Source organism: Wyeomyia smithii, chromosome 1 (assembly GCF_029784165.1).
Source record: "Wyeomyia smithii strain HCP4-BCI-WySm-NY-G18 chromosome 1, ASM2978416v1, whole genome shotgun sequence".
NCBI lineage: Eukaryota > Metazoa > Arthropoda > Insecta > Diptera > Culicidae > Wyeomyia > Wyeomyia smithii.
In genome coordinates, this window is record NC_073694.1 from 51,946,673 (window position 1) to 51,973,766 (window position 27,094).

General features: G+C 41.6%; 1 protein-coding gene across 3 annotated transcripts; it reads right to left on the bottom strand.

Moving 5' to 3' along the window:
• On the bottom strand, positions 1-24,839 carry LOC129719124 (myc protein). 3 transcript variants are annotated; one of them, XM_055670553.1, is made up of 4 exons: positions 14,633-15,759; positions 14,281-14,574; positions 10,441-11,829; positions 1-5,264 (listed from the first exon to the last, which is right to left on the bottom strand). In XM_055670553.1, exons 3-4 carry the CDS (start codon positions 11,618-11,620, stop codon positions 4,513-4,515), a joined length of 1,932 nt encoding a protein of 643 aa, XP_055526528.1. In that variant the 5' UTR covers positions 11,621-11,829; positions 14,281-14,574; positions 14,633-15,759; the 3' UTR covers positions 1-4,512. The 3 variants fall into 3 exon arrangements, with proteins under 3 accessions (XP_055526528.1, XP_055526530.1, XP_055526529.1); XM_055670555.1 differs by lacking the exons at positions 14,281-14,574; positions 14,633-15,759 and adding an exon at positions 24,714-24,839; XM_055670554.1 differs by having other exon boundaries at positions 14,519-15,759.
• Positions 24,840-27,094: the final 2,255 nt, after the last annotated feature.

Consider the following 27,094-nt stretch of genomic DNA (forward strand, 5'->3'; position numbering starts at 1 on the left):
TTTCCTTTTTTTTTGTTTCATATACGATACAGTTTCCAGTGTAGATTGAGAACCTGAGCTCGAGGCATGCTTTGGTTGTTTACTATTATTATATGAATATTTACGTGGTTGTCAAAGTTTTTTCCTAATTGGGGATGACGGCTCACAACTCGCTTGCGCCCTTTGCTGACATTTTGTTGTGGGTAATTTAGCAAACGAATTCCTGCTGCTAATACACAATCACAAAATAAAGTTGTATAATAACACCCAGGTTTATTGCATTGATAGGATTGTTGTTTTTTTTTTTCTTTTGGCATCGATGATCCAAAATTGTAACAAAATAACCTTCTTTTCTTCTCTTTTTATACAAACAATATTCGTACAGCACCCTTTTTTATACCCAAAATTTGTTTGACTAAAATTTCAATTTTTTTCTGTTATTCACACGTTTTAATGCTGCAACTTCAAGCATCGTCTAACCATTTTTTTTTTCAATTTGCTTCCAAGCCTATTTCTAGCTGCCGCATTTTTTTCAGTGCTACTTTTTTAGGTTTTCCTATTACTGTGTTATTCTAATCATCCGATTCAATCCTGTTATCTATTTGTTTATGTTTTTTGTTTTACTTTTCTTACAAAATACATTTCCATCTGATTGATTAGTGTTGAAATTTTTTTCTGCTTCACCGCAACTTCAAGATAAAATAAATCTAAATTTGTTTCCTATAGAGGTTGTATAATAGAGCTTGCCGATGGCTTAGTTTTCTTTTTTCCTCTCGCTGCAAGCGACGACTAATTTAAATACGCATTATAGCAGGTTGATTCTTTTCTTCTTCCTGTTTTCCCTAGAATGTGTTCACAAGTTTCGGTCTATTTTGTTTTTTTTTTTTATTGTACAATCTTTTCTAGGAAGTATTTAGTTCAGTTTTCACCCTTTTTAGAGGTTTGCGGTTTCAAGCGAGATATTTGTTTCTTACCAGCAGTTCGATTTTTTGGATGGATTTCCTCTTGCTTATGAAAGATGTGAACAAAATTATAATAATACTGTAGAGCTGCTTTTATAAAAACAAAAAGCGACAATAATAATGAAAAAAATAATATATTTTCTACTGAATATAATAGAATTTGTCCATGATTCTTGCATAAAAATGTTTGATTAAATTTTATTTTTCTCTGGAATAACTGAATATTCATCAGGAAATTTCAAAACTCTCAAGTTTTGGAAAAAAACTGGCGAGTGCCCACAGAATACCTGTTTTATTACACACAAACTGGATCAAAATTTCAATGATCCTCAAAATTTATTTTGAATAAAATTTAGCTTTCAATTTCAGTCAAATCTGAGATCGCCAATAACAAAATTCTACGAGAGGTTACTATAAGAATTAGTACAAATATTCTTTCATTTTTCAAATATTATTTTTAAATGCGTAGTTTTTTGTGATAAGAAAAATTGCTTGCAGTTTTTACCTTTCTTGTAAAAATCAAAAGGAATTGGAAATCCTAAATAAGATCTGTTTTTGAATTAAGAATTAATAATAATGCACTAAATGCACTTGAAAAAACATTAATCAGTTAAAACAAAAGTTAAAAAAATAATATTTTAGACAAAGACGTAGAAACATGCTGAAAATTATAAAGGACTATGACGCCATCAACGAACTTTTTCTATTCATTCCCATTCTACGAAATGAATGATTAAATTTTGACTCTGATTTTTTTATGGAATGTGTTGTGAAAAAAACTCAAAATGCGTCCGAGAAAAACAAATGAAAAACAAAAATTCAGCCTAAACTAAATACTTACGCATAGTTAAGCCCGCTAGCGTGCGTGTATTACGCAAACCGAACCGAATTAATCCGCAGAGAACACGCGGGCGCGAGCGCGTGTTATGCTAACAAAACGAACAGCGAAAAATAAAGTTGAACTAAAGAGAGAAAGAGAAAGCGAGAGAGTGGAAGAAACGGCAACAAAACGACGACGGCTGTGACGCGCGGTGAAACAACGAAAGAGATGAGAAAAGGAAAGATAAGAAAAGAATCGAGGAAATCCATCTTCAAAACAAAGGTTTTCACGTTTTCAAACGAAAAAATAATAACAGTTGAATTTTGTTTTCTGGTTTGTTTTTTTAATGTCATTATTTGAATTACAATTTGTTGTGTCCCTCCCGCTTTCTAAATAGTATATTTTTTCCATTTTCGCGTTTTACTGCAATATATAAAAAAAAATTAATCGAATTAATAAAAAAAATACAAGACCCTATAGTTATCCTTAGCATTCAACTGACTTTCTCCCCACTAGTCTGCTTATTCATATTAACTAGTAATTGTTTTCTATTAATAGTAGTACCTAGTATAATATAATCATGTAGACCAATAATTCTTCGTATGTCTCCTTGCAGCAATTTAACTCGCGTTACAATCTATCTGGTCGTCTCATTATCATCAGTTGTGGATAGTTTTTATACAGTTGGCATTACCAGAGATCTGATCTGAACATCAAAAGTTGTACGTTTGAAAAAAAAAACACGTCTGTCCCATTCCATTTCTTCGATTGCGTAAAAAGCTCTCAAAAAGGCAGAATAGCTAGCAACTGACCGGAAAGTGTCCGGAAGAAGCGAAAGTAGAAGAGCTTTCCACCAACTGAGTAGAATTTCCCGCGAAAAGAAGAAAGAAAAGTGGTACTCAAGTTTGAGTTTTTTTTCAATGCTTTAGTTTTTGCGATAATTGCTGGTTACCTCTCCTCTATCCACTAGTGTACAATGTTGAAAAACGAACAGAAAAAAAACCATGTGAGAAACAATCATTAACGATGACAAAATAAATCGTTTTCTTATGCTCTATATTTACAGTATTATTCAATTTCATCATTCACCAAGCTGACAGTACAGTGTTCTCTACAACTATGTCATTTTAAAAGAGAAAAAATCAATTAAAACTATATAAAAAAACATACACGATAGTAGTTAAACAGTTTTGAGCCAGTTAATTAATGTAGATCCTGTCGTAAGTTTATGACATTTTTAGATTCCTTGATTGGGGGCATTCGTGTATGTGTATGTGTGTGTGTATGGATGGTCAATAATAGGAATTCGAACTTGCGCACCCACCCCCGTTTTGGATTTGGTGCAACAGCTCGAGAAATGAAGAAAATAAACAAAATCATTGGCTTTATGTATGCGGCACTGATTAAAGTTAAGTTTCATATTTCATAAGGTTTTTTTTAGCTTACGCTGTTACCTATATAATTCACATTGCGTTTACTTCCTCTACAAGATGATAGTATGTACTGTCTAAGTGTGTTTGTGTTTGTTCTATATACAGCGTTATATGTTCCAACTAATCCTAGATGCAGTTCATAAAGGTTGTGTTATGTCTATCAAAGGTTGTTATGTCTATTATAGTAAATTGCTTCAAAAGCGCTTCATTGTTTTCAGTAACTCACTTTTTTTAATAAAGAAGTATTTAAAATCTATATAGTTATACAACTAATAAAGTAATAATAATTCAGACGTTAATCTGTTTCTGCTCGTTCTAACTTACCATAGTATATAATAGTATATATCAACTTTAACTGCGTTTTGTTTTTTAAATTTTATTTGAGAGTAGCGAATTTTACTTCGTTCAAGAAAAAGTACACTCAAAATGAAAAACCAACAAAGAAAAAAAAAACAAAGATGAGAGAAGTTTAAGTGCAGTAACTAACAAGCAGCAAGCGAGAGCTTTAAGATAAATGCATCGATCATTTTGTAGTAAATGCATTTGTTTTTAACAATTGTTTTGGTGTTTCTCTTTCAATCGGAGGATCTTCCGCGTATTTATGTGTGGATTTTATGTGTGGAGGTGGTGTGTTTGTGCTAGCAACACCGCTTTCGTCCTAACACGTAATATAAGGAGAAAATTTGGTGAGGGGATATGGAATGAGAGGTTGAGGTGAAAAAAAGGTTAGCTTACTTACGCACACGCAGAGGAACAACTAGGATCGTTTCGGGGAAGTGAAGCTTGAGCGCACGAACACATTTTCCGAAACGGAATTTTCTCTTCAGGATTATCTCGCTTGCCGAATTCTCACCAAACCCGAAATTGGGGGTTTGGCTGTCTTCTACTCTTGCGCGGTTTTCGATTTTTGTTTCTTCAAAGTAATAATTTTCGACAAAAAGCTTGGTTTTCATCGGCAAATGACCAAAAAAAAACTGGACTTTTCCGCCTCCTTGGCGGAACAAGCCGGAACTGAATCGCTTAATCTAGTTAGGTTAGTTTGGTTACGCATACACGACGACGCCTTCATCTCTTTTTCTCTCTGTCTCTTTCACTCACTGGTACACCGGTACGTTTTCGTCTTATCCCTACAAGTGTCATACTTAATCGCTCACTCATTCGGTCGTTCTCAGTCTGGCTGTAGCGTGTGTGTGTGTGTTTGTTTATTGGCACCTGGGTTGAATGTTGTCGCATCATGTCGCACTTAAATCTGAAATCACATTTGTTTCCATACGTCCATCGGCTGTCCGCCCCACCTCCTCCCTTTGGGAACTCGGTTTTACTCCATCGACCGCCGCTGCGAGTGCAGCGAGGTTCGCAGCTGCCGCACTCGAGCGTACAGCCGCTGTTGCTGCTTTCGGAGTGCGTTGAGCTGTTCCTGTTCACGATTGAGCCGCTGACAGAGGTTGGCCGCCTCCCGGAGAATGTTAACCTTCGGAGCCCGCTCCTTTTCCCGGAGGTTTGGAATCTGTCGCTTGAGCTCCTCGAACAAATTCTTCAGCCCGATTCGCCGCTGGCGTTCCATGTCATTGTGGAGGTTGCGCTTTTCGAGGGTTTCTAGCTCTTCGGAGGAATCAGAGACGGGTTTCTTGCCGGGGATGCGCTGCTTTTTGTTGCGATGCTGATGATGGTGTCGACTTTTTCCACCGCGGTGCTGCTGCTGTTCTTCCTTGCTCGGCCGCTTGCGAGGGTTCGCTATACTTGAGGAGTGACCGGGCAGTGGAGTATTGGTGCCCGATATCGTCGTCGACGAAGCCGGAGTTAGATACTTTGGTGACAGATTGTATCCAGCGCCAGTGTATTTTGCGGGGCTGCCGGTCTGCGAGCTGCCAGCTGAATGATGTCCAGCTGCTAGGTCATCGTCGCTGTGCCGCCGTCGATGGTGGTGCTGTGAGCCAGAAACCTGCTGCTGTTGCTGCTGCTTGCGGGCGATTTTGTGCGCTACCCGATTCTGCAGGGCGCGGCGATCACGCGCTGTCGGATTCGTTGGTAGATTTTTTTCGCCGATCGAAACTACGTCGATTTCTTCTTCTGTAAAAAGTGAAGAGAGAGAAAGGAAATTGATCAGACAACAGTTAACCCACAGACAATTGCTAAGCAAAAGCGTAAACAGTGTCTCACATCCGGTCAGTAATAATTCACTTGAATTCACACCACAGGAAACCACAGAGAGCCAAGATTTTCCCACCGCAACTGCTGTGGTGACCTTGGACCTCAATCATCGTATCAGCGTACGAGCGAACGTAGAGTGCCTCCTTCAGAAGACTCTTATCTGCAACGATCCCATTCATTTTAGAATGTCGAGTGATTATTCCAACCGTCTTGTTATCAATCGGTCCAAGTGTGTGAACACGCTCCTACTAGTTGCCGACTGGAAGGAAAAACTGAGACCCCATCTGGATGGAGCCAAAAACACCAAACTTCAACCGAAAGAAAAGCGAGTCATTGACCCAAATTGTGTCCCGTTCCCGGTCGGAGGCGATTTTGCACCAAGTGCAATCACACCGTCCGTCCGTCCGTCCGTCGTCATCGTTCTCGGCCGGCAGCAGTCAGTCGTGCGAAGTGAAAGGCACCAAGCCGGATTCCATCCGACAACGGTGTGCGCGTTTCCCCTGTCCTGTCCCCTGCTAGTGGGTCCCAGCATCAGAATCTTTCTCGTCATGCAAAAGTAAGAAGAACACCCCAAGAGTACACGCATAGCAAGCAAGCGACGAACCAACAAACCAAAACATACTCTACAAAAAAAACTCACAGTGGCGGCCACAGCAGCAGGTGAAACCGCGCCGCTTGTCTGCTTTGCCGCCCGCACCCCGCTACTTCTTGAGTTGTTTTTTTTATCGCTCCTTCCTGCCTTCCTCTTTCCACTACCAGTTTCTATTTTGGTTCTCTCGATTCATCACAACTTTCGAAGTCTCTCGATGAAGGGAACGAAATCAAATCACTTTCCCAAACACTGCATAAAACCCCCCGAAAATGAGGAAAATAAAACACGAAGGCGACAACGACACGCGGCGGTGGCGGCTGTGAGTTTAGAAAGTAGTTCGCCTTTAATCCACCCATGCGAGGCGGTTGGACGCTACTAGAAGTGGGAATATTAATAAATCAAGCCCGCTTGCCAATTTCTCTACCCTTTCCCTTCGATGCGATCTGCGCCAACAGGCCAACATTCCGATCAAATTGCTCCAATTTCTTCGCCCGTTTGCCAGTACGCGGTGTGACGCGGTACCACTGTACAACATTCGCACACTCAACCCGGACCGAAAGAAATTTAAAGAAGACGAAAATATAATACAGTCCGATTGCGTGTGCGGTTGCCTTCTCCGGCCGGCAACCCCGAGGGGGGGAGGGGGGTGCTGCGGAGGAAACAGCAGCGGAGAAGTACACGAGCCGGCCTTTAAATATACATTTTCCGCCTAGCAACAGCGCGCGCGATGCGAAATTTTGCCTCTTTTCGTTGAACTCCCGGCTCACTCCGTTCCGTAGTTCTTTCGCACAAAATTTGCGAACGGCCAGCGCCACACCAGAAAACCAACACACGCTTGGATGGCTGGCGCGTGCACGCATACACACAGAATACGCCCGTTTTTTGGCAAACTCTCCAAAAAAGCCGGCATACGCCTTTCTGCACTCTAGTAGACAGACTCGCAGCAGCAGCAGTAAGCGCCGCCACCGCCGCCGCTGTCGTTTTGCCTGCCTGTGTGTGGTGAGTAGGTCGACGAATTGTTACGCAAAATTCGCACAACTGCGGAGTGGGTGCGCGCTCGGGACTGTCGCTCAACTCAATGAATTTTTCCGAGCTATAGCCAGTGATGCCTGAATTAAAGGACGAAATTTTATCCGCTAGTCATCAGTGTTTCCCTTCAAGATGGGAAAATTTTCTGACAATATCAACTAACTAGAAATTCCCTTCGATCTGGCAACGCTGTCCTCATCTGTACGCTGTGTGATGCTGCGCAGCAGCGCGAGGCGGCAAACTGAAATCTCAATCTTCTCGAGAGAAGACCGTCACCACCGCCGTCGCTGCTCTCGTGCGAGAGAATCCGCACATACAATCAGGACGCAGCCAGCATGTGTCGCTACTTACTAACGTCAATTGAACCGGTCCGGGTGCGGTGGAAGCGGGATGTCGGCAAAAAAAAAACTTGTTTTCTGAAGCACCACTATCTGCTGTGTGGAGAGTCCGGACCGAACCGGACCAAACGCTGGTAATCGTGGCGGATTCTCTAGCCACGTAGAAACGGGAACTGTTAGACAACGGACGGAGCCGCTGGAAGCGGCGAATGGGGGGCCGGGAGCGCGGACTTGACAAATATGCCAAGAATTTCTAGCCACTCAAACGGTTCCTCTCTCTCTCGCTCTTGCTGCGATGGTCGTCTGTGTTTGTAATGGTGCATGGTGTCTGTCCACGTGATAGTCTAGCCGCGCCGTTTCTCGCGGTGTGTGATTACAGAGTTAAACCGAATGACTAAACATTACCACCAAGTGGTAGGTAAAAAAAACGGCTGGCGGTTGCACGTGAAAGGAGCCGTAATAAAAAAGAATAGTTCACTACGTGGCACAGGCAGCAGCGCAAGGAACCCGTTTTCCGCACAACACGGCGGCGACAAATGGCGTTTCTTAGAATTTCAATTTCGTCAGCAGCTGCTGCGTATGCGAAAAGGTATGTTAATTTTTTCGGTACACAGCTGCTGCCAACCGCAGCGACGTCGTCGGTGCTCCCCCCGTGATGACCGATGTCAAGGCCGCGCGAAGACTGCCAATTTCACGATTGCATAAAATTTAAATTTTTAATTGACCCCCGCACGACGCTTGGCGGAATAGAAGGCCCGAAAATAAACATTAATGGAATTTAAAAGTCGCACGCACAGCTCCGACGGAGCGCATGATTTTGCGAAAAAATAAAATCGCTGGATGGCGATTGCATCACAGCAGGTTTCTTCTAACAACTCAAAGTTCAGCTACGCCACACTCTCTCGGCAGCCACTGCGAGAAGCCGTGTTGGATCACATAAAGGGCGCGGTTATGGGCGATCGTTTCTTATTGATAAAAAGTAGAAAAAACCCAAGCAACTGCTTACAGCAGCACTCGACTGCCAGGTCGAAGTGAAAGCCGTCTGGAGGTTGAATTTTATGCTTTAACTCAAAGTCTGGTCAGAGAGTTGCAAAAAAAAACGATCGCTCGAATTAATTCGTCTAACAAAAAGCCATTTGGATTTGGAGAGCGTCTGGACTGGGAGTGTGACCTTGATTTTTCTGCCAAATCAACTCTCCTCATACATATGTGCAGAGATCCGCAGCGCTCCAGTGGTAAACCTGTTCAACGCTTTTACTGCAAGAGCCTGGGAAGCAGAGATCGCATTATTCGCAAGACACCAAATCACCGGGAATGAGAATCACGCACACGCGCTGGGTCTGTACATTGAACCGGTTGTACTCTGCCGCCGAAAGCAGTGAGCGCGGCTTTCACACACCAAACCGAGCCAAAAACCCGTGGTCGCGCGGTTGTTTCATTCCGTTCCGATCGGTATGCCGACAGACAGTAACGAGAGTACGCATTCCACACACAGATTGTGGCCATCGAACTTTCCCATACTTTCTAGGCGGCGGCAGGAAGCGCACAGCAGACAGACAGTTTCGGGTCGCACAGTTCTGTGTGAACTTCCAGCATTAATTTAAATGTTCCAGAATCCACAAACTAGCCAGTGGTGGAACGAAACAACCCGGGAGAGAGGTGAGATGCTTTTTGTTGTCTGGAGACGCCCTAATCCAACGGGAGAGCAGTGGAAAAAAAAACTTCCAGAACTGATTCTACTGCATTGCCTCAACCCTCGGGATATTTCCGGTTACTAGAGTGGAGGATGAGTCAGACGAGACATTATTCCCTGCCGCTGTCCGCGCAAAGTTCTCCCAATTTGCGTCTTTCGGTCACTCGTGAGCTAGCGAGCGCGACGAGTGCAGATGTATTATTACACCAACTTGTGAAATCATCGTTCGCACACACCTTTACTGAACATTACGACCACTAGAGCAGCCCCATATCTAACACAACTTGGGGCTTCCCCCCATCTCATACAGAGGGGGGGGGGAAAATTACCGAAGGTCGAATGAGTCCTTGGGACTGCCACCACCCATCATCATCCTAGCCAAAATCAGCAGTACAAAACCCCCCAACCATATCTCTACCCACCCGGACAACGGCGGCGGCGTCGTCGCCAATCCTAGCACAAGGGAGACCTGCCGGTATGACCTTGAATGTGTCGCAGCACACGCACTTTAGCGATAAAATCTTTATGCCCAAATTTTCCATCAAAAACGAACTTTACGCGTGTCATAAAAGATGACTATTGAACAAAAACCGCCAACCTATTTTACGACTTTTCCTAGAAAAATGGAAGGACTTTTACTCGATAACGGAGAGGGTATAAAAATTTTCCACATTTCGACTTTTCCCGCCAACGCACTTTCACGTGCACACACGCACACGAACACATACTGTCATCCGCGAGACGAGGCGTTTATTGACCGCCGGCGGCAGCAGCCGGATTTCACAACGTGATGATGCACACAGTATAGAGATGATGCGCGCGTATGCGCATGACTTCTACTCTCTTCTTCACAGCTCCTGGCTGTCGACCCCCACCTCATCGAATTCGGGAGCCAAGGAGGACCGCGCCTTGTGACGTCACGGAGTGGATTTTCTCTATGAAGCGCCAGCCGAGAATGGGGAGCAATATCGATTTTTCCACACAGCAAACATACTCGTACGAGGGGAGCTAAAAGTCGCGCGTACGGCGAATGATAGTCGACAGATGTGGGGAGAACGAGACGGGATGTGGACGGGACCCAGCAGCAGTCCGGAAGGGCGGGGGTTGATAGAGGGGGATAGAAACGTGCACACACTGTGGTGTGGCGGCTAGTTGCAGCCAGAAGCACACCGGAAGAACGGAAATGGGAGTGATGATAGTGCGTCTGTGCTGCTCTGATGGGGAACCAGGGACCAGGACAAAGAGGAGAAGGGAAAATCGTCTACCCGATGATATCCGACAGGAGAGATATATAACTTCTTGTGCTAGGTAATGGCGTGCACGCGATGAGTGTGAAAGACAAGGAAGAGTTTGGCTTTAAGAATCCAATTTGTCGAGGTTATTTTAAAATTTGCCGCTGTTTACGCTTATTTGAGACTTTGAGAGAACCATAGGTTTACTTACCGGAATCTGAGGGCGTTTGTACGCCCAGCCCGGTCATGTTGTAGCGGTTCTTCGGTCGGGTGTAGCTGTGATCGCCAACGTGCGTACCCTGGTGGTACTCGTACGCGGCGGAAGAGGACGTTGGCGAGGAGGACGACGACGAAGGACTCATCTCCTGGTGGTGGACGTGGGTGTAGCCGCCGGAGAGGACGTCCGCTTCACGGCCGCCACCGCCCTCACCACTACTCCAACTGCTGCTGCCGTCGGCGTTCGATTCTGTGTCGCTATCCTCGTGACCCTCACCCTTCATCTCTTCCAGATCGTTCAGCAGATCCGTAAGGGAGCCGATTTCGCTGGAAGAACGGGTCAGTTGCAGGCTGTCGCTACCGTTGTCCTCGAGTACTTCTTTGATCATGTTGATGATTCGGAGCGAAGATGCGTCGTCATGGTGCATCCCGTGGTGACTTAAATGCCGGGAGTTGCAATGATCGGTCAGGCGGAGCTGATTGGAACCGATCGTACAAGTGGCCAGATCAATGTTGTGCTTGAACTCCGGTGGATCTTCGTCCAAGCTAAGGGGCGTGTCCGGTCGTGTATGCAGCGCCAGGGGACCTTCCCGTTCCCGCAGGAAGTCTGTAGTAGAAATTGTCGGTACTCGATTGATTTGCGGCTGCTGTAATTTGTTGTTGCGAGGGATCAGCAGTGACCGACCCGCAGGAATTTGCGCTGCATGTGCTTTGAAGGGAGCGATTTTATGTGCTGCATTATTGTTGATGTTAAGAGTGGAATTGATAGCCGGGGTTAGAATAGACTTCTGCTGCGTTGCAGCATTACTGTTGACGGCTGTGTTGTAGTTAACGGTTCCACCAACCGACGACGAGTGCTCCTGAGCGCTTTCCGTGTGATTTGTACTATGAGAAATCATTCTGCAGCCCATTTTGCCCGGGTGACTCTGATCGGCGCACGATCCGGACCACATGCAGTCGTGGTTCCGAATCTGCTGCTTGGACGACTCCAGCTGCTCATCGAAGCCGAATCCGTAGTTGTAAGTCTGGTCGGACTCGTCCACTTCGGTGAGGAAGGACAGCGTTGGACAGTCTATTAGCTGTATGTCCGCGCTGAGATCCCCGTGCCAGTCGAGGCCTTCGTCGATGCTGCTAGTGTCGTCCCAGAAGGGCTCCTGTTTCGTGGCCAAAATCATGTTTGCTTAGTTATACTTCCTTAACTTAGTTCTGATAAGCGTTTGATTTGTTTTTTGTTTCTTAAATCCTAGTTGCTGCCCGGCTGCTTAGCAGGGGGCCCACTTCTCCTTTCGCTGGTGCTGCTTTTGGGTTCACTATATCACAATCCGGTCTGTAATCTGTATCACGTAACTCGTCTGCTGCTTATGCACTCTCAGACGACTCCTTTCTGCAATAGAAGAGAAAAAGAAATATTGTTATAATTTGATTGGGGAAAGAACTACTTTAAGTACTAATATTGGGAGAAATTTAATCTTATCAACGGCGGTACATGATTCTATTCCCCAAAAAACCGACGAATAAATTGGAACATTGATAAAATATCGAACAACCCGTGACAGTTCGACCTCGTTTCGGTTGCCGCCGCCGACAGCGACGTTATCAAACGCTCGCACATTTTTCAAATAACCCTGGTCACGACGCTCACACGCTCTTTATCTGTTAATCGAAATCTTCAATTAGGAAAGTCATGCTGAAAAAAATGCAATGACTGCCGGTGGCAAGAAGAATCTGTGCCCCATACCGACGACATTTCACTCTGCAGGGGGGACGGAATTGAGCGAGCAGCCAGTGACACAACTGCTGCCTGCCACGCAGTAGCTGCAGCAGCGGCAGTGCGATCGCAGCCCTGCCTGAATGTTTATACCGGCTTTTTACAGTCTCTCTTTTGACTAAGCCGAGCAGCAATACAGTGGGGCGGCTGCTCGTGTCGTTAATCATCACAAACACAAGCACCCATACGCATGCATCGACCTCGTCTAATGTGGGCCTGCGACCGCGAGTTGCAATAATAAATAGATTATGTTATTATCATTAACTTTGTACTTTCTGTCAGAGATTTTGATTGGCAGCGAGGGAAAAGTGACGCCGTAGGCGGCTTTGGCGGCCTAATCGGTTGTGATTCGCTGTTTGAAATGAGGTCAAAAAATCAGCAATTTCATCCGAACAGTACTAGTAGTAGTGGTAGTAGTTTCAGTCATAGTTGATGGTTTACTACTCTCGGACCGGCCATCCGATACAAGAACTTCATTCTATAACCTATTCAGCCGCCGCCGGCGCTAGCGTTGGCGGCGTCGTCTTTCCCACGTCTAGATCTCTCTCGTTTGCTCTTTAGGTGGTGCTGTGTTTGCCGGAGATTGGACGCCTCCGCCGGTGCGCCGGTTCTCGCCCACACAGTTCCTCCACCGTCTTCCGGAACGGCGGATTTGGGTTGATTGCAGCAGCAGAGCAGACAGCAGACTTTTTGCTACCATACAAGGCAACGGAGCGCGGCCGCCCCAGCTCGGGTGTGGACCGGAGATTAATCCTTTTTCGATGCTGATGCCATATGGTGCTGCTCTCATGTTCCAAGGGGGAAGAAGAGGATTTGAGAAATGCAAACGCCTCGGTCCTTCCCAATTGTGAATGAGGTTTGCATTTTTTTTCGGGTCAAACCGCAGTTCGAGGCTGGTTAGCTTGCTGTTTTTAAACACTAATGGCACGTTACGCCCTATTATCAAACTACAGCATTTAGCTGCTTGCTTGTGATGTCATTGCATTTTAGTCGAACCAATTTTCAGTTTTCCTTCAAGACATCAATTTTAGGCAAAGCATGAAATTGATAGCACAAGTTTGAAGTTTTTAACATAGATTTATGAAATTTTTTTATCGTAATGTTGGAAAAACATCGATCTAATTTTGAAAAGAAGTTAAATTAGAAGTCACTATGTTTAGTTTAAATACAGTGTACGGATTTAGTAGTTGTTGTTGCACTTCAAAAATATTCGCGAGTTGAAGACTGCAAGCACTTTGCTGAAGTAAAATCCACTAACTCGTTAAATGAATAGCTGAAAAAAAATTTTGAAAAAATCCTATTTTTTATTAAAATTTCGTTCACTACTTCTTTTTTGCATTCTCTGCGTTCTGAAATTTTTGAAGGGGAAGAATTCGGCGATTTCATACAATCAATTGGAGTCCAATTAAATGATGATTCAAAAAGTTCGATTCAAATTACTTAATAAGGAAATTTAATTGATATTAAAGCTTTCACATAACTTGTGGATAGTAGGGCACAATTATTTGTATTTATTGTTTTTTCATCACAAAATCAAGTAACCAGGATATTTTATGATATTAGGAACCCAAAAGACACTAATAAAAATATAAAAATTAAAAGTGTCTTAGACTAATTTGTAGATAGTAAAATGGCAGTTGTACAGAACTACTACAGATATAAACACAAAAAATATTGTAAATATAAAAATTTTATACATGTCCAAAATTGACTTCGAACTGATTTTTAGTTTTCAGAATTTCAAACTTCTAGAAGTTCGCAAATAAGCATACGTTGAAAAGTAAAAATTTAAAACCTACTATGATTGATGTTCGTTTCGGAAGGAAGTTTCAATTTCAACATAAACGAAAGCCTTTGGTTCTAAAACACCCCACCGTGAAATAAAAATATTCACCACTATTCGACTAATTTCACAACCCAATTCAATTGCCAAAGTCTGCAGTTTCCCTTCTAATGCAAAACGAAGCGAAAGCACTTCCCACCCGAAGCCAACAACTTTCAGCCGCCCACTGGAATATTGGGCATGCAGACGGACCGACTGGCACCGAAAAAAAAACCCGGGCTCACCTTTCTAGTGTTCTCCTTGATCAATTCACCACACACTAAAAGCTTATCCTTTTGCTTTTTCCGACTGCTGCTGGTTTCCTAACAGCCCACTCTGTGTACTGTGCGGAGGCTTTCGTTTTTCACTATACGAACCACCACCGATCAACCAAAATAAATGATGAACACTTTCCACTTCCTCGGAGCGGTACTACAAAATTGAATTGTTTCCCAAGCCCGGGTGCCACAAAAAAAAACTTACTTATTTCTGCCCTTTTGCTACCGGCAGTTTCGACTGTCACTTTTCGCTGAACGGTCCTATTATCAAAAAACAGTTAGTCGGTATTGTTCTATCTTTTATTCGAGTTCTTCTCACCACAAAACAACAATGCAAGTGCTGCTGCGACTCTATATGACGCGATTGTATCTGTAGTAGCAATCTATTGTTTATATTCGTGTTGTTGTAATGTCCGAAGTGCCGCGGTGTCACTCTGCGCTCGGGTGCCGAAGACGGAGATCTTCTTTTACTAGTACTGGTAGGCTGCGGTGGAATTCTTACCGGCATGACACCCTCGCACGATCAGACTCCAAATTATATCTCCGCGCGCGTCCTTTTTTTCCTCTCGTATCTTTTGCAACCACACACCTAGAGTACGATCGATCACTTTTGTTTTTGACTGTTTTATTGTTGTAGTAGCACTTCTGACATTGATTTTTTTTTTCTCGTCTCACTGATTACAAAACACCAAGGTCACAAAAGACGTTATCTAGAAAGATCGATAGTTTCTGTTTTTTCAACTTTGACGCTGTTATAATAACCGTACTGCCAGTCGAAGACTTTTTCTGCAAATCTTCTCGCTGAAACATCGATTTGGTTTATAACCGCTTGTACTGGTCACTGTTGGTACTTTTACACCGCAGGAGCTTAATTCCATCAAGAGAAAAATAAAATCACTTTGCTTCCTTATTTGATTTGAACAGAAAAAAATCTTAACTTTTTTTCCTTTTCTTCCTCTATCCTTGAAAGGCGGGTAGAGAGAAATGCCCGGCCGGCGAGAAGCAAAAACTCACACACCACTCAGTAAAACGCGTGCTGTTCAGATGCTGTCTGAAAAGCCACTGAGCTGCTACTTGGTCGCACCGTGGCTGGCTTCTTGTTTCCTCGCTGCTTCGCCGCTGCTAGCTTCTTTCTTGAACCGATCAACGCTTGCTTGGATTGAATCTTTTTTCACACACAGAGGAGCGTGCGCGCACACACTCTCACTCATCTACTACTCTACACAAACGACGCGCTATTTCTGCTTCTTTCCCCACCGCACACTATCTTCTCACTAGCTTTTTCTTACCTTCTCACAAACGTGCAGCGGCAGCAAGCAAAAAAAACACACTTGGACTGGTAGTGTACTAGTATGTGTAGCCGTAGTGAACGGTAGAAAAAAAACCGCGACGAGCAAGCGAGAAAAAAGCCTACCACTTCGGCTCACTGTTCCCGTAGCAATGAAAGGAAAGGACCAAACGCCAGCTCATTTTACGTACGCGATTCTCTCTCGCGCGCGGTTTTGTTTTCATCATCAAGAGAAATCTCCCAACAAAATTGTCTTTCTCCGCTCTCCGCGAGCCTAATGCAGTTCAAAACGAACGAAAGAACGCTACGACGCACAGTGGGGTGGATGAGGAAAATGGGGACAATAGTTATGCGGAAAAACTATTGAGCTTTTCTTCATGCTTTTCTCGTAAAAGTTCCATAGTTCTTATAATGTTTCCTTGCTGCAGAAGAACATGCCGGATCTAGGACAATAATTTTTTTAAACCATAACCAGTATTTCATATCATGATGTAACGATAACAAACCTTTTGCAGTAGAAAGTTTCAGGTTTCGGTTAGTTGCAGTTTTGGCTGAATTTTCAAAAAAATTTAAGAGAGTGCGTATGAATTAGCATCCAATGTTAGCGACTCCTGGTAACATGCCTTAATACCTTTCATTGTATGTATCTGAAACATCGTGAAGCATTTGTGCAAAAACAGAGAGAATAAAAATAGAAAGTTTTTGAATCGAAAACTCAATCATTTTGCAAATATACGAAGTCGTTAGGCCGTTTACATACTGGCGCGTTTCGCATTGCGGAGACGTTTCGCCTTGCCGTGGGTTAATGTACAGTTCTACTTAGCGCTGTAACAGCTGTGTAACAGCTCTACTTAGCGCTGTACATTAACCCACAGCAAGGCGAACCGTCTCCGCAACGCAGAACGCGCCAGTATGTAAACGGCCTTAGAGGCGGGGCCACGACTTCTGTAGAATTTCAAGATCGACGGGATATGACTGCTGAAACATCCTGCACACCTAAATTTAATGGCTGAGAACTCAACAGCTAAACGAAATGTCAATACTTGCTGGTTTACGGTAGATTACTATACTTGCTGAATGTTCGTCGAAATATATTACTGACACTTTTAGAAACTTCGCTGAGTTCAATCAGCTGTTGGGAAGTTTGCCGAGATAAATTAATTGTAAGTAATTCTTTGCCAATTTCTTCCAAAGTATAATGTAGTAGAACGTCGCCCGTGATTCATTCTAAATGCTTACGACGAATGAAATCAGTTTCCTAGAAATCAGGATTTCGATAAACGAAGTTAAGGAAGTACTTCAGCATGTTAACACTTCAATAGGCCCTGAGATTGACGGGCTACTGCCATTATTCTTCAAGCATTCCGCATTGTCATTGGCTGTTCTTGTTATTTGTCTTTTGCACAAATCATGCCGATCCACACACAAAAAAATTGACATACAGAATGCCAGAAGTATCGTTCTCATCTTATTTTTCTATATTTCAGCATAGTCAAAAATATTACAACGAGAAAAATTGCAGAAACTTATATGAAGTTCTTTTTTAAATTACAGACTTTATATTTGTTCCTATTTTTTTTCTGAAAAAGGATTTCGGAAGGCAATTAGCTAGACTAGGACACATTCATATGAGAAAAAAACGGTGGTGTTACTTTTTCGCTCCCATGCACTTTTTATGTTCCCTATGGGCCCTATAACAACTGTGTAACTTTTCAGATAGATCGATGGACGCTACGATGTTTGTAGAAAAAGTTATTCACCCTAAACTGATTGAATGTCTGACGAACGACTCAACATTGATTTTTTAGCAATACTGCTGCTGCTGCCGCTACTAGCTAGTGATACTACTGCTGCTTTACATCAAAACTTGCAATGCTTTGACGCATATACGGAAAAAGAAGGGTAAACAAGTTAGTAGCTGATGGAATTACAATAAAAAGTGACAAACTTGAGGCACTATATTGAAATTTACACCCCAACCGTAAAGAAAAGTTTATTTGTGGTACGCCTGTTCGTAACTAGGATATTCAAATACAACTTTAGGCACCATTTTATCGGTTATATTATCTGAAATCGAAAATCGAATCGAGTCATTCAAAACAAAAAAAAAATGACAGTCGTCGGTACACAAAAGTTTTGAAAGACGGAATTTACCATTCAGCAAAGCTTTTATTTGAGAACGAAATTTTTTCATTTCCAAAAATTGCCTCATTTTCGTCATTTGCTTCCCACTATGCGACGCAGCAATCCAGTTTCCACGTCGATCGGTCGACCCAGTGTGTGCACAATAGTAGTATCTCTAGTAGTAGTGCGCTGGTAGTAATTACATTCTTTTTTTTTTTTGTTCATACCGATACGAGCGCCATTTACCGCCCATAAAATTCACTCAATCTATTATCGTTCCATTCCTTCTGCTAACCCCACCGCCACATATGTATGTTATCATCCTAATCCCGTGATAGCGATCGTATAAAGTTTCGAGTGGAGGAGACGCCACACAACACAGCTTGTATGACCACTGTTGCCGGGTGCTTTGCTAGTTTTCTCGCGTTACCAACACAACGATTCACCACGCGGTGTGCGCCGCTACCACACTCTCTCTCTCTCTCTCTCTCTGTCTCTCGCTTATTCCCTTTACCCACTCTTTCTCTTTCTATACAAATCGAACTGTTGATGTTGTGTGTACTGACTGAGTATGCCGGCATTTTTTTCGGTACATAATATAAAGCATATAACGTAGCAAGTGAGACGTGGCGCGTGGAAAGCTCACCAACAACTCGAGAACCTATGCTATTCTACATACCAGAAAAAATAGCAACGAAAACAGCTTTTTGGATTGTTCAGTATAGCCAACCATGAACTAATCGAAGAGAATGGGGCGGCAGGTGACCACCGAGGGGGGACACGAATGCAAGGTAACGCGTGTGCTGTAACCTGAAACGGGTTTGTATTGGGTTTACTTTATATACACAAACATAAATAATAATACACGTGTACCGTATTCCCGTCCCCTTGCACCCCACCGGCGTTCTGAAGTAGAAGCTTCCAACAGCGTTCCTGCATAGGTGGAAGAAGTGATTCTGATGGTTTTAGCAACCCAGAACTTGGCGCTAAAAATCATTCTCTGAGTAAGCACAGTGGGCTAAATGAAGGCACAAGTCTTAAAGTAAATTATTTGTTCATATTTTTGTAGATCATAATTGGTTAATGTTACCATTTTTGTCAAGCCCGGGAAGTTAGCTGTCAAATAAATAAAATTTTGCTTAGCGTTAGACCTACACAAGGTTTAGAACCAATTTAATTAACTAAACTCATTTCATTGCTTTTTTAACGAAATCTTACATCTTACGATAAGACATTTCAAAAAATTGAAAAAAAAATTATTTGTTTATTATGAAAAATTCATTATGACTTAGACCTAAAAAAACCTTCAATAGAACGGACACAACAGCAGAGAGAGATTCTCAGAGGAAATTTCCTTCCCAATAGTTCAATTGGCCGAAACACCGTGCCTGAGACATCAGAAAATGCGATTTCGTGTCACGTTTAGATGAAAAAGTTTTTTTCGAAGTCTAAGTCAAACCTTCTGTTCTTGTTCATTTTTTGCATCCTCGTAAAACTACTTACGTGGCCCCTTTATAATAAAAAAAATCAATGTGTACAGTAATTCTAGGAAATCTTTCTCTCTGTCTCTGTCTCTGTCCAGGCGCTTGTTCGATAGGGCAAAAAGTACATCCAACTTGGCATGAATGCAGAGCGTCACTCACTAAGGTTCAAAAATGCTCTTCACCACCGAAACAATATCGGAATTGTTCTATATGATAACTACGGCTTCTGTAACCTTGTAGTTGAAACGTCATGTCATCTGCTTTGTCATTTTGAAGCCCTTGCGATTACTAGAAACTACTTCTTCGAATGTTATTCGGATTATAAATTTTGCTGCATATGGTTCCGAAGATGGAAGAGACTAAAAACAAAAATATTTTCCAATGTTGCTGGAGCTTTTTGTTAAAAAAGAGTGGAAATGTTGATCTAATATTGGTTGATGCAAAAAATTTAATGACTTCTCTTCAAACCAGCGGAAAAATCCAAATCTGAGATTTAAATTTTGTAGGAAACTAAAAGACATATAATCGCAGTTTACCAGGTGTACTCCTAAGTAATTTCCGTTTTTTTTTGCAAATAAAACACATAATTCCAAAAAAACTGTAACCTTTATTTTATTCAAAATATTTTCCATCGCTTTCTAAACATTTTTCCCACCTTTCTGATGAATTGTGGATACCACGCCAGTAAAAATCATTGCCTTTGAAGGTGAACCACTCCGTGAGCCATTTTCGTACATTTTCGTACGAGGCCAAGCGCTGCTAAGAAAGGTCATGGCCCAACGAGGCAAAAAGGTAGTAGTCGGATGGCGCCAGGTCTAGTGAGTAAGCCGCATGATCAAGCACTTCCCACTTGAGCTGTTTCAGCATGTGACGAACGACTTTTGACTTATGCGACAGCGCATTGTCGTGGAGCAAAATCACCTTCTTCTGTCGTTTTTGATATTCTGGCTCGCAGACGTTTGAAAATTGCTTGCTGTTGAACTTCCAACGCATCTGCAAGCTGTCGTTGCGTTTGCATGTTGTCTTCATCTAATAATGCTTGCAATTTGGCGTCATCGAACGATTTTCACTTACCGGAGCGTGTGGCGTAGTTCAGGTCGAAATCTCCATTTTTGAACTGTCGAAACCACGTTTCACATGTTCGAAGTGTTAATGTACGATCACCATAAACTTTCACAAGCGCACAGTGGCTTTCGGACACTTTTTTCCTTGATTGAACATGAAAAACAATTAATGGCGCATATGCTCAAAATACGGTACAAAATTTGACATTTTTGACGCGCAATAAAAACCTACTGGAAGATTTTTTAGAGATAATGTCAACGCAGTTCAAGCCCTCGATATGACTGAACAAAATGACATATGGTATGTGTTACCAAAAGCGGAACAAAACAGAACACCATCCATCAAAAAAACCGGAAATTACTTAGGAGTACACCTGGTAAGCTTCGAATGATTGATTACACTTCTAAACGCGAGAAAAATAACACAATAGACTCCAAAAGCTGCTATAAAATGACTTCTAGCAAAACAAAATTATTTTCAGTGTCAGTTCAGTTCCACGTTCTTCGTTGGTGTAGGTTTTTGGTGTTTTTATTAATATGTCTGTTTCTTGCAAATGAGGCAGCTTATATGGAAATTAGAGAAGTTCAAATTCAAGGCACATATTCGCATTTTTAGGAATAAATGTTTGTGAAAATTTTGCGACCAGTAGTGTTTAAGAAACTATATTGAGATATTGCTCTTTTTTTCTCTGTGTGGACTCATCACTGCGACCAGAGACATTTGATCTATTGTGATATTGCCCAGGTGTTTTCTGTATTCCGCACTTCATATAATTGGCCATATTGAAGTTAATGATACGCTTTTTTTATTTATATCCGTGCTTGTGTGTGAGATTCTACCCTTACGTTTCAAGCTTACTGCTCTATAATACCGAGCCTCTTTCTTTTCTACCAATATCACCAAACTATAATTCCCTGGAGTGAGACTTCACCTAACGTTCCTCGAGCCAGGTTTATTCTAAGAGGGACTTATTATGTCAAGAGGAAGAAGTCTTATCGAAACCTCGTTCCCCGTGCCAATACCGCCAATTACAATTCCCTGGAGAGGATAAATATTCCTATGATCAGTTTTATTATAAGAAAGACTTATTTTGTCAAGAGGAAGGAGTCTTATCGAACCTCGTTCCTCCAGCCAAGATCGTGCCAAATCACAATTCCCTGAAGAGAACTATTTTTCGTTACTCAGACCAGTTTTATTATAAGAAGGACTTATTTTTGTTAGGATGAAAGTCAGCAGGATACTACAAAATTCAGCTTGAAGGAAGGGTATGTAGTGAAGAGCTTGAGAATAAACCCATGTTAAAGTCCTTTGGCAACCAAATGGCCTGATTCTACTAAGATTCGAACCCACGACCACCCGAATATCAAAGCGAACTCTGTAACCTTGCGGCTACGAAGCTCCCCTAGATATTGCTCTTAGGGTCAGTTATGTATAAAATGTATAAGGGGTCATCCACATATCACGTGGACAGCTTTGGGGGGGTTTGGCTAACGTCCACGGTCCATATAATTTTTTCAGAATTTATATGGGCAGTTGTCCACGGAGGGGGAGGGGGGGGGGGTCAAAATCGTTAAAAATCTGTCCACGTGGTATGTGGATGGCCCCTTATTGATTAAATGCCTTCAAAAATAGTTCAAAAAATCACGAAAAATGACCGACAAGTTTGTCGGATTGTTATGAAGTGATAATCAGTAATGGTAATCATGTGCTTTTAATTTTTCCCGCACTATTAAAGTTGGTCGTAGTTATGATACTTAAATAAAATATCCTCAAAACTCAGAAAATATACGGTATAACTCTAGAAGACGCACGTTTTCACTATCTCAAAATAATTCACAACTAATCGCCAAACATAATTTACACAAATATTTTGAGGGATTACATCATCAACAATCCAGTGCAGCAGTGTTATTGAAAATTGTGAATAATTTTGCGTAGAACTTTTATCAAGATTTCCAAGTGTAAAAGTGTAAAGTGTGAAGTGTAAAACAAGCACAATTAATTAAGATAATTAGAATAATTAGCTGGCTCAGACTCTCATGACACTAGCACCTATCCTAAAGGAAGATTTGAATTTTGACCAGTTGTAAACCACTGTGCAAAATATTTCGAGAATGAGTTTGCAAGTAGATAAAAATTCAAACAATTATTGAAAAATTGTGTTTTTTAATGTGCAATAATTTTTTTCCAAAACAGTCAAAGCTACTGCTTTTTAAAACAACAAGCAACTAATTCAGCGGAAAATTTTCCTAAAAACACTTGCTTAAATCTGAGATTGAGCAGTGGATCTACTTTCGGTCCCACAATTTGCCCCGAAAGCTCTACGGTCAACTAACAGACACAAACACACACGTACCGGCAACCGGTGGTGGCTACCGACACCGCCGTCGAAAAGTTTTATTCCATGTATGTGTAGAAATTTTCGGAATTGTACGTGGATAGAAAGAATGAGCGAAAGAGAGGGAGAGTGAGAAACCTAAAAAAGTGCCTCATCAACTTCATACCATATTTTAGAAGCCGGCTCACATCATGAGCCAGCCGCAGTATGAAATGAAGAGAGCAATGCTAGTGTGCCAGACATGGTTTTATGCGTACCGGCCGGTTCGGGTGCAGTGCAACCACATCCCTGTCATGAACGTCATTTCCATACATTTTTACATTCTGCTTGAAGCCGTTTTTCTCTGGCTCTCTGGCTCGATTATACGTCAAAAGGCTGTCAGTGCTCGCGAAACAGTCAGATAAGTTCCGTTCATGCGAGATCAACTGTTTCTGCAAGTGGTATGTTGAAATGCGAAGCGCCAAGAACGTTTGTTTTGTTTCGAACGTTTTATGGATTTTATGCAGGACATAAATGGTCACGTTCAAACATGTTCTAACACGTTCCGGATAACCCTACATCCAATATAATTAGAAGCACTCAAAAAAACCATGTGTTACTGATGCGGCACAATGAACGGATCTTAAGACCATATTTTCAACACTAGCGCCATCATCGTCAGCGGCGGCTTCAGGAAACAGTTGCCATGACATGGGTCTGAGTGCAACCCGACCGCTTGTCTGGTTCTCCGCTCTTTGCCCTGGCTGGCAAGGCAAGCCACGGCAAAGCCGGTCAATCCAACTAAGCAGCAGCAGCTAATTGTGCGGTGTAGGGATGGGGTTTTATATGCATGTTTTCTTCTATAGAGAACAGATCTATGCTCGATTGAAGCATCATTAGAGGAGCATATCTTAGAAGCAGAGAAAATTTAAGTTACTCTCACCAGAGATGCTGATGCTGCTGCATCTCTCAAGTCGCAGCCTTCACGGCGGTTCATCTCTCTTATCGCTGCTAGTTGGATGGAAAAGTGAAGGGCAATTTTCCATTAGTAATTCCTCCTATCGAGTAATTTGGTGCTTTGCTCCGTACGAGTCGACTTCTGGCATCACGGTTGGGTTCGGTTCCGGCGAAGATATGTCCCAGATATGTGCCCTGAATGTTCCGGCGAATTGAATCGGAAAATTAGTCTACACCGTCATGAATAAAAACGTTTGAAGATGAAAGTTATCTCAAGTAATTAACTTGAGTTCCCAAAATTTGATCAACAAACATCCCGAGGGTTATTTTGTAACAATCGACATCCGAACGAAAAGTTAAACATGACTACCAGGAAAAATCAACATTGATTTTGGAAATTTACTGCACACTCTGTAGGTACAAACGAATTGAAATTGATCATTTTTTCCTACCGGAATTACTCTATTTTTAAGGAGTATATAGAGCTAACCCTTAACGATGATTTGTGTGAATCTCAAAATGGTTCTAATTTTCAACAAAACTTTCCCACACTGCACTTGCAGAAGCCAAACTCGACCAGTGTCGTCTCATCGATTCTTGTCATCCAAAAAGGATCCATTTACCTGAACGCCCATCCGATCCCGCAGCAGCTACCAACGATAATTAACACAAACCGTTACGGGTCCTCTATAAGACCAACAACCTACCAGGGTTTTGGGTGTACAAAATAGGAACCATAATTCGTCGGCTACCGTGACAATTGATTGGCCATTTACGGTCTGGTAGCGACCCATTCCCGCACTAATTTGGAGCCTATTGGCACGGGGGTGGTAACGCGAGACGAAAAATTTTCCGAACCGAAACCAGCAACAAGATCCGGAGATAGGATAGTGAATGCAAGATAATGGAGAAATTTCCAATCCAGTAAAGCATTCGAAACCTGCGCGCACAGCGCTGCCGAAATAAGGAGGAGGTGTTTTTTCATGATCAATTTATGACATTATATACACCTGTTTTTTTTGGATTAGAGGTTGGCTTTTAGAAATAAACTGAAAAGAGACCGTTCGAATCTAAGGGTTCTAACTTTTTGTTGGTGCAGTTTCGTTGACATTGATGGCAATATCTATGGATTGTTTGACGAGAGAAATTTCTAAAATGCACTCACCTTGATTGTTAACGGGTTTTCTTTCCTACGCAAGATGTTGAAGATGTTGTTTATTTTTTTTTTGTCAAAGTTTTACGTGCTAGGAAATTTCTTAGTTAGTAACTCAGAAAACTCTACATCGGTGGCATCTCTGATAACTTCTGTAATAGAAAGATATTTAGTGTTTGCATTTACTTTTAAAATAGTGATTGAAAAGACTTTTCGATGGTTTCCTTGCCAAATGAACTATTGTCCAAATTCAAGGGTCTCCGATTTGGATAAAACTTTCTACACTTAGATTACAGAACCAATTTCAAACAGCCGAAATGTGTAAGGTGAAATGCATTCATAATCAATTTGTTCACTATCTTTTTCTTTGTCGACACTTATCTTCAGATTATGAAAATGATTTGTCATATTTTTACAATAATCAATTGAAATCGATTGCAGATGGTTTTCTCTATGAAATTTAGCAGATTGAGGCTCGTTTTCTTGGACTGACGAAAAAAGTGGACCTTTAATCAATCCATTGGTTACCCTAGATTCTTAGAACGTAATTGAGTAACTTTTTTCATTCAACAAAAAATATCAAACCTATATTCCTCCAGTACTTTCTATAAACATACCTATCGAATCATTTATGTTAGATGCGATCGTTAACAAGTTATTGAAAATAAAAATAATTTAAGAATTAACTAAAAACCATTAAATTTTGATTTTCGATTTCTCAATATTTTTTGAGAGAAAGCTAAAAGAAATTTCAAAAGTTTGATTGTCATTTTTGTAAAACCTTCACAATAAATTTGTATATACATTCTTTGACTAGCGCAGCCGAGATATTGAAACTAGAATTTGAAATTCGAAAATCTTATATAAAACTTAATTTTTTCAAACTTAACCCTTAATACACATTTATCGGAAGTTCCTTTATAACTTGAAGTTTCTTAAAACAATATGAAAACTCTTTTAAATAAAAATCTAGTGTTTATTTATAAATTTTTGTTTGAATATTAATCGGCTGGAAAATTAGCTGTGCTTCCACCAAAATGTGGAATATTTTGATGCTAACTACTGTACGATTTGAAAATGGAGCGCCTTGTTTAAAGCTTATTTCGACCAAGCAAAGCTGAAAACGAGGCCAAATATCAGGCGATACTCTCAGTGTCATTTTAAATCAAACTGAACCACCAATATTTTTCTTCCCGAGCACAGACGACACTAAAGTATACAAACAACTTGACTTTCTAAGCGATTTTTTGTTGTTATTGACACTTTCAGTAATCACGTATAAAAGTGAGCATGCACAAAATTAGTCTTGTCTTCGATCACTGTCGTAAGAGGATAATTTATTGAAGAGTGGATCGACCAGCAGCAAGCAGAGCTGCGGTAAGTTGTAGCGCAGCAGGCAGCGGTTTCAAATATAACATTTTTGTATGGTTTTTACTGCAACATCCGTTCATTTAATTGCAGTCTTCCATAGCGGACGGACCAGCAGAGGAAATCGGCGGACTGCACTGGTGAGCTGAGATCACCTTCCACAGCGCTAGATTTCGAACCAACCGTCAGTGTGGGAAGTACCGAATGTATCCATCTTAATGATCCTGTCGAGATCTGGTGGGTTCGATTTCAGCCTTTTAGGCACTGTAAATAGTTAGTTGAGAGGCGAATTCTTACGTTTATGCCACTATTGTTACACACCAATGGCACTTTTAAGTGCCTCAATATTAATCATTTAAATAGTTATTATTTTTCTGCCACTTGCCAAACCGTTTCTTATAGTGAAGCTGGTGGTTTCATCTGTGTTAAATGTTACTAAATGGCATAATCACAGATATCTAATTTACATAATTAAAAACTAACACGATGATCAAAATATAATCGTATTTAGTGAGAAACAATTCTACTTCTTGGACTGCAGGGACACATATCGTCGGTTTCGCTCAAAACTGCGCATTTGAAAATTTCTAATTTCGAGAAATTAGTGAAAATTTGTGTTTGGTTCATTGTTTCGAGCAATTAGTGAAAATTAGTGTTGAACATTACTTTTTTGATTTCCATTCAAACTTTAAAACTTCCCATTCTTATTGAACCTATTTTGGTCTATCATGTACTTATTTTAGGCAATTTGTATGAGCTGAAACCTTTTTTTACTACTCACAGTTGATTCTATCTATAGCGGCTTTTTATAATAACAAATCTCTCTATTGCGACATTCTCAATGGTCCCTTCTGTTTCACATACATTAAACTTCTTCGTTTTATCAACGTTTATTATTACTGACATTTTATTATCTGACATCGAGCGATTCTCATGGACCCCAAAACGAAGAAGTAATGTTACATTAAACTATTCACAAAACTTTATTCTTCCTATCTTCCAGCAATTGGGACGCAACGAGATTA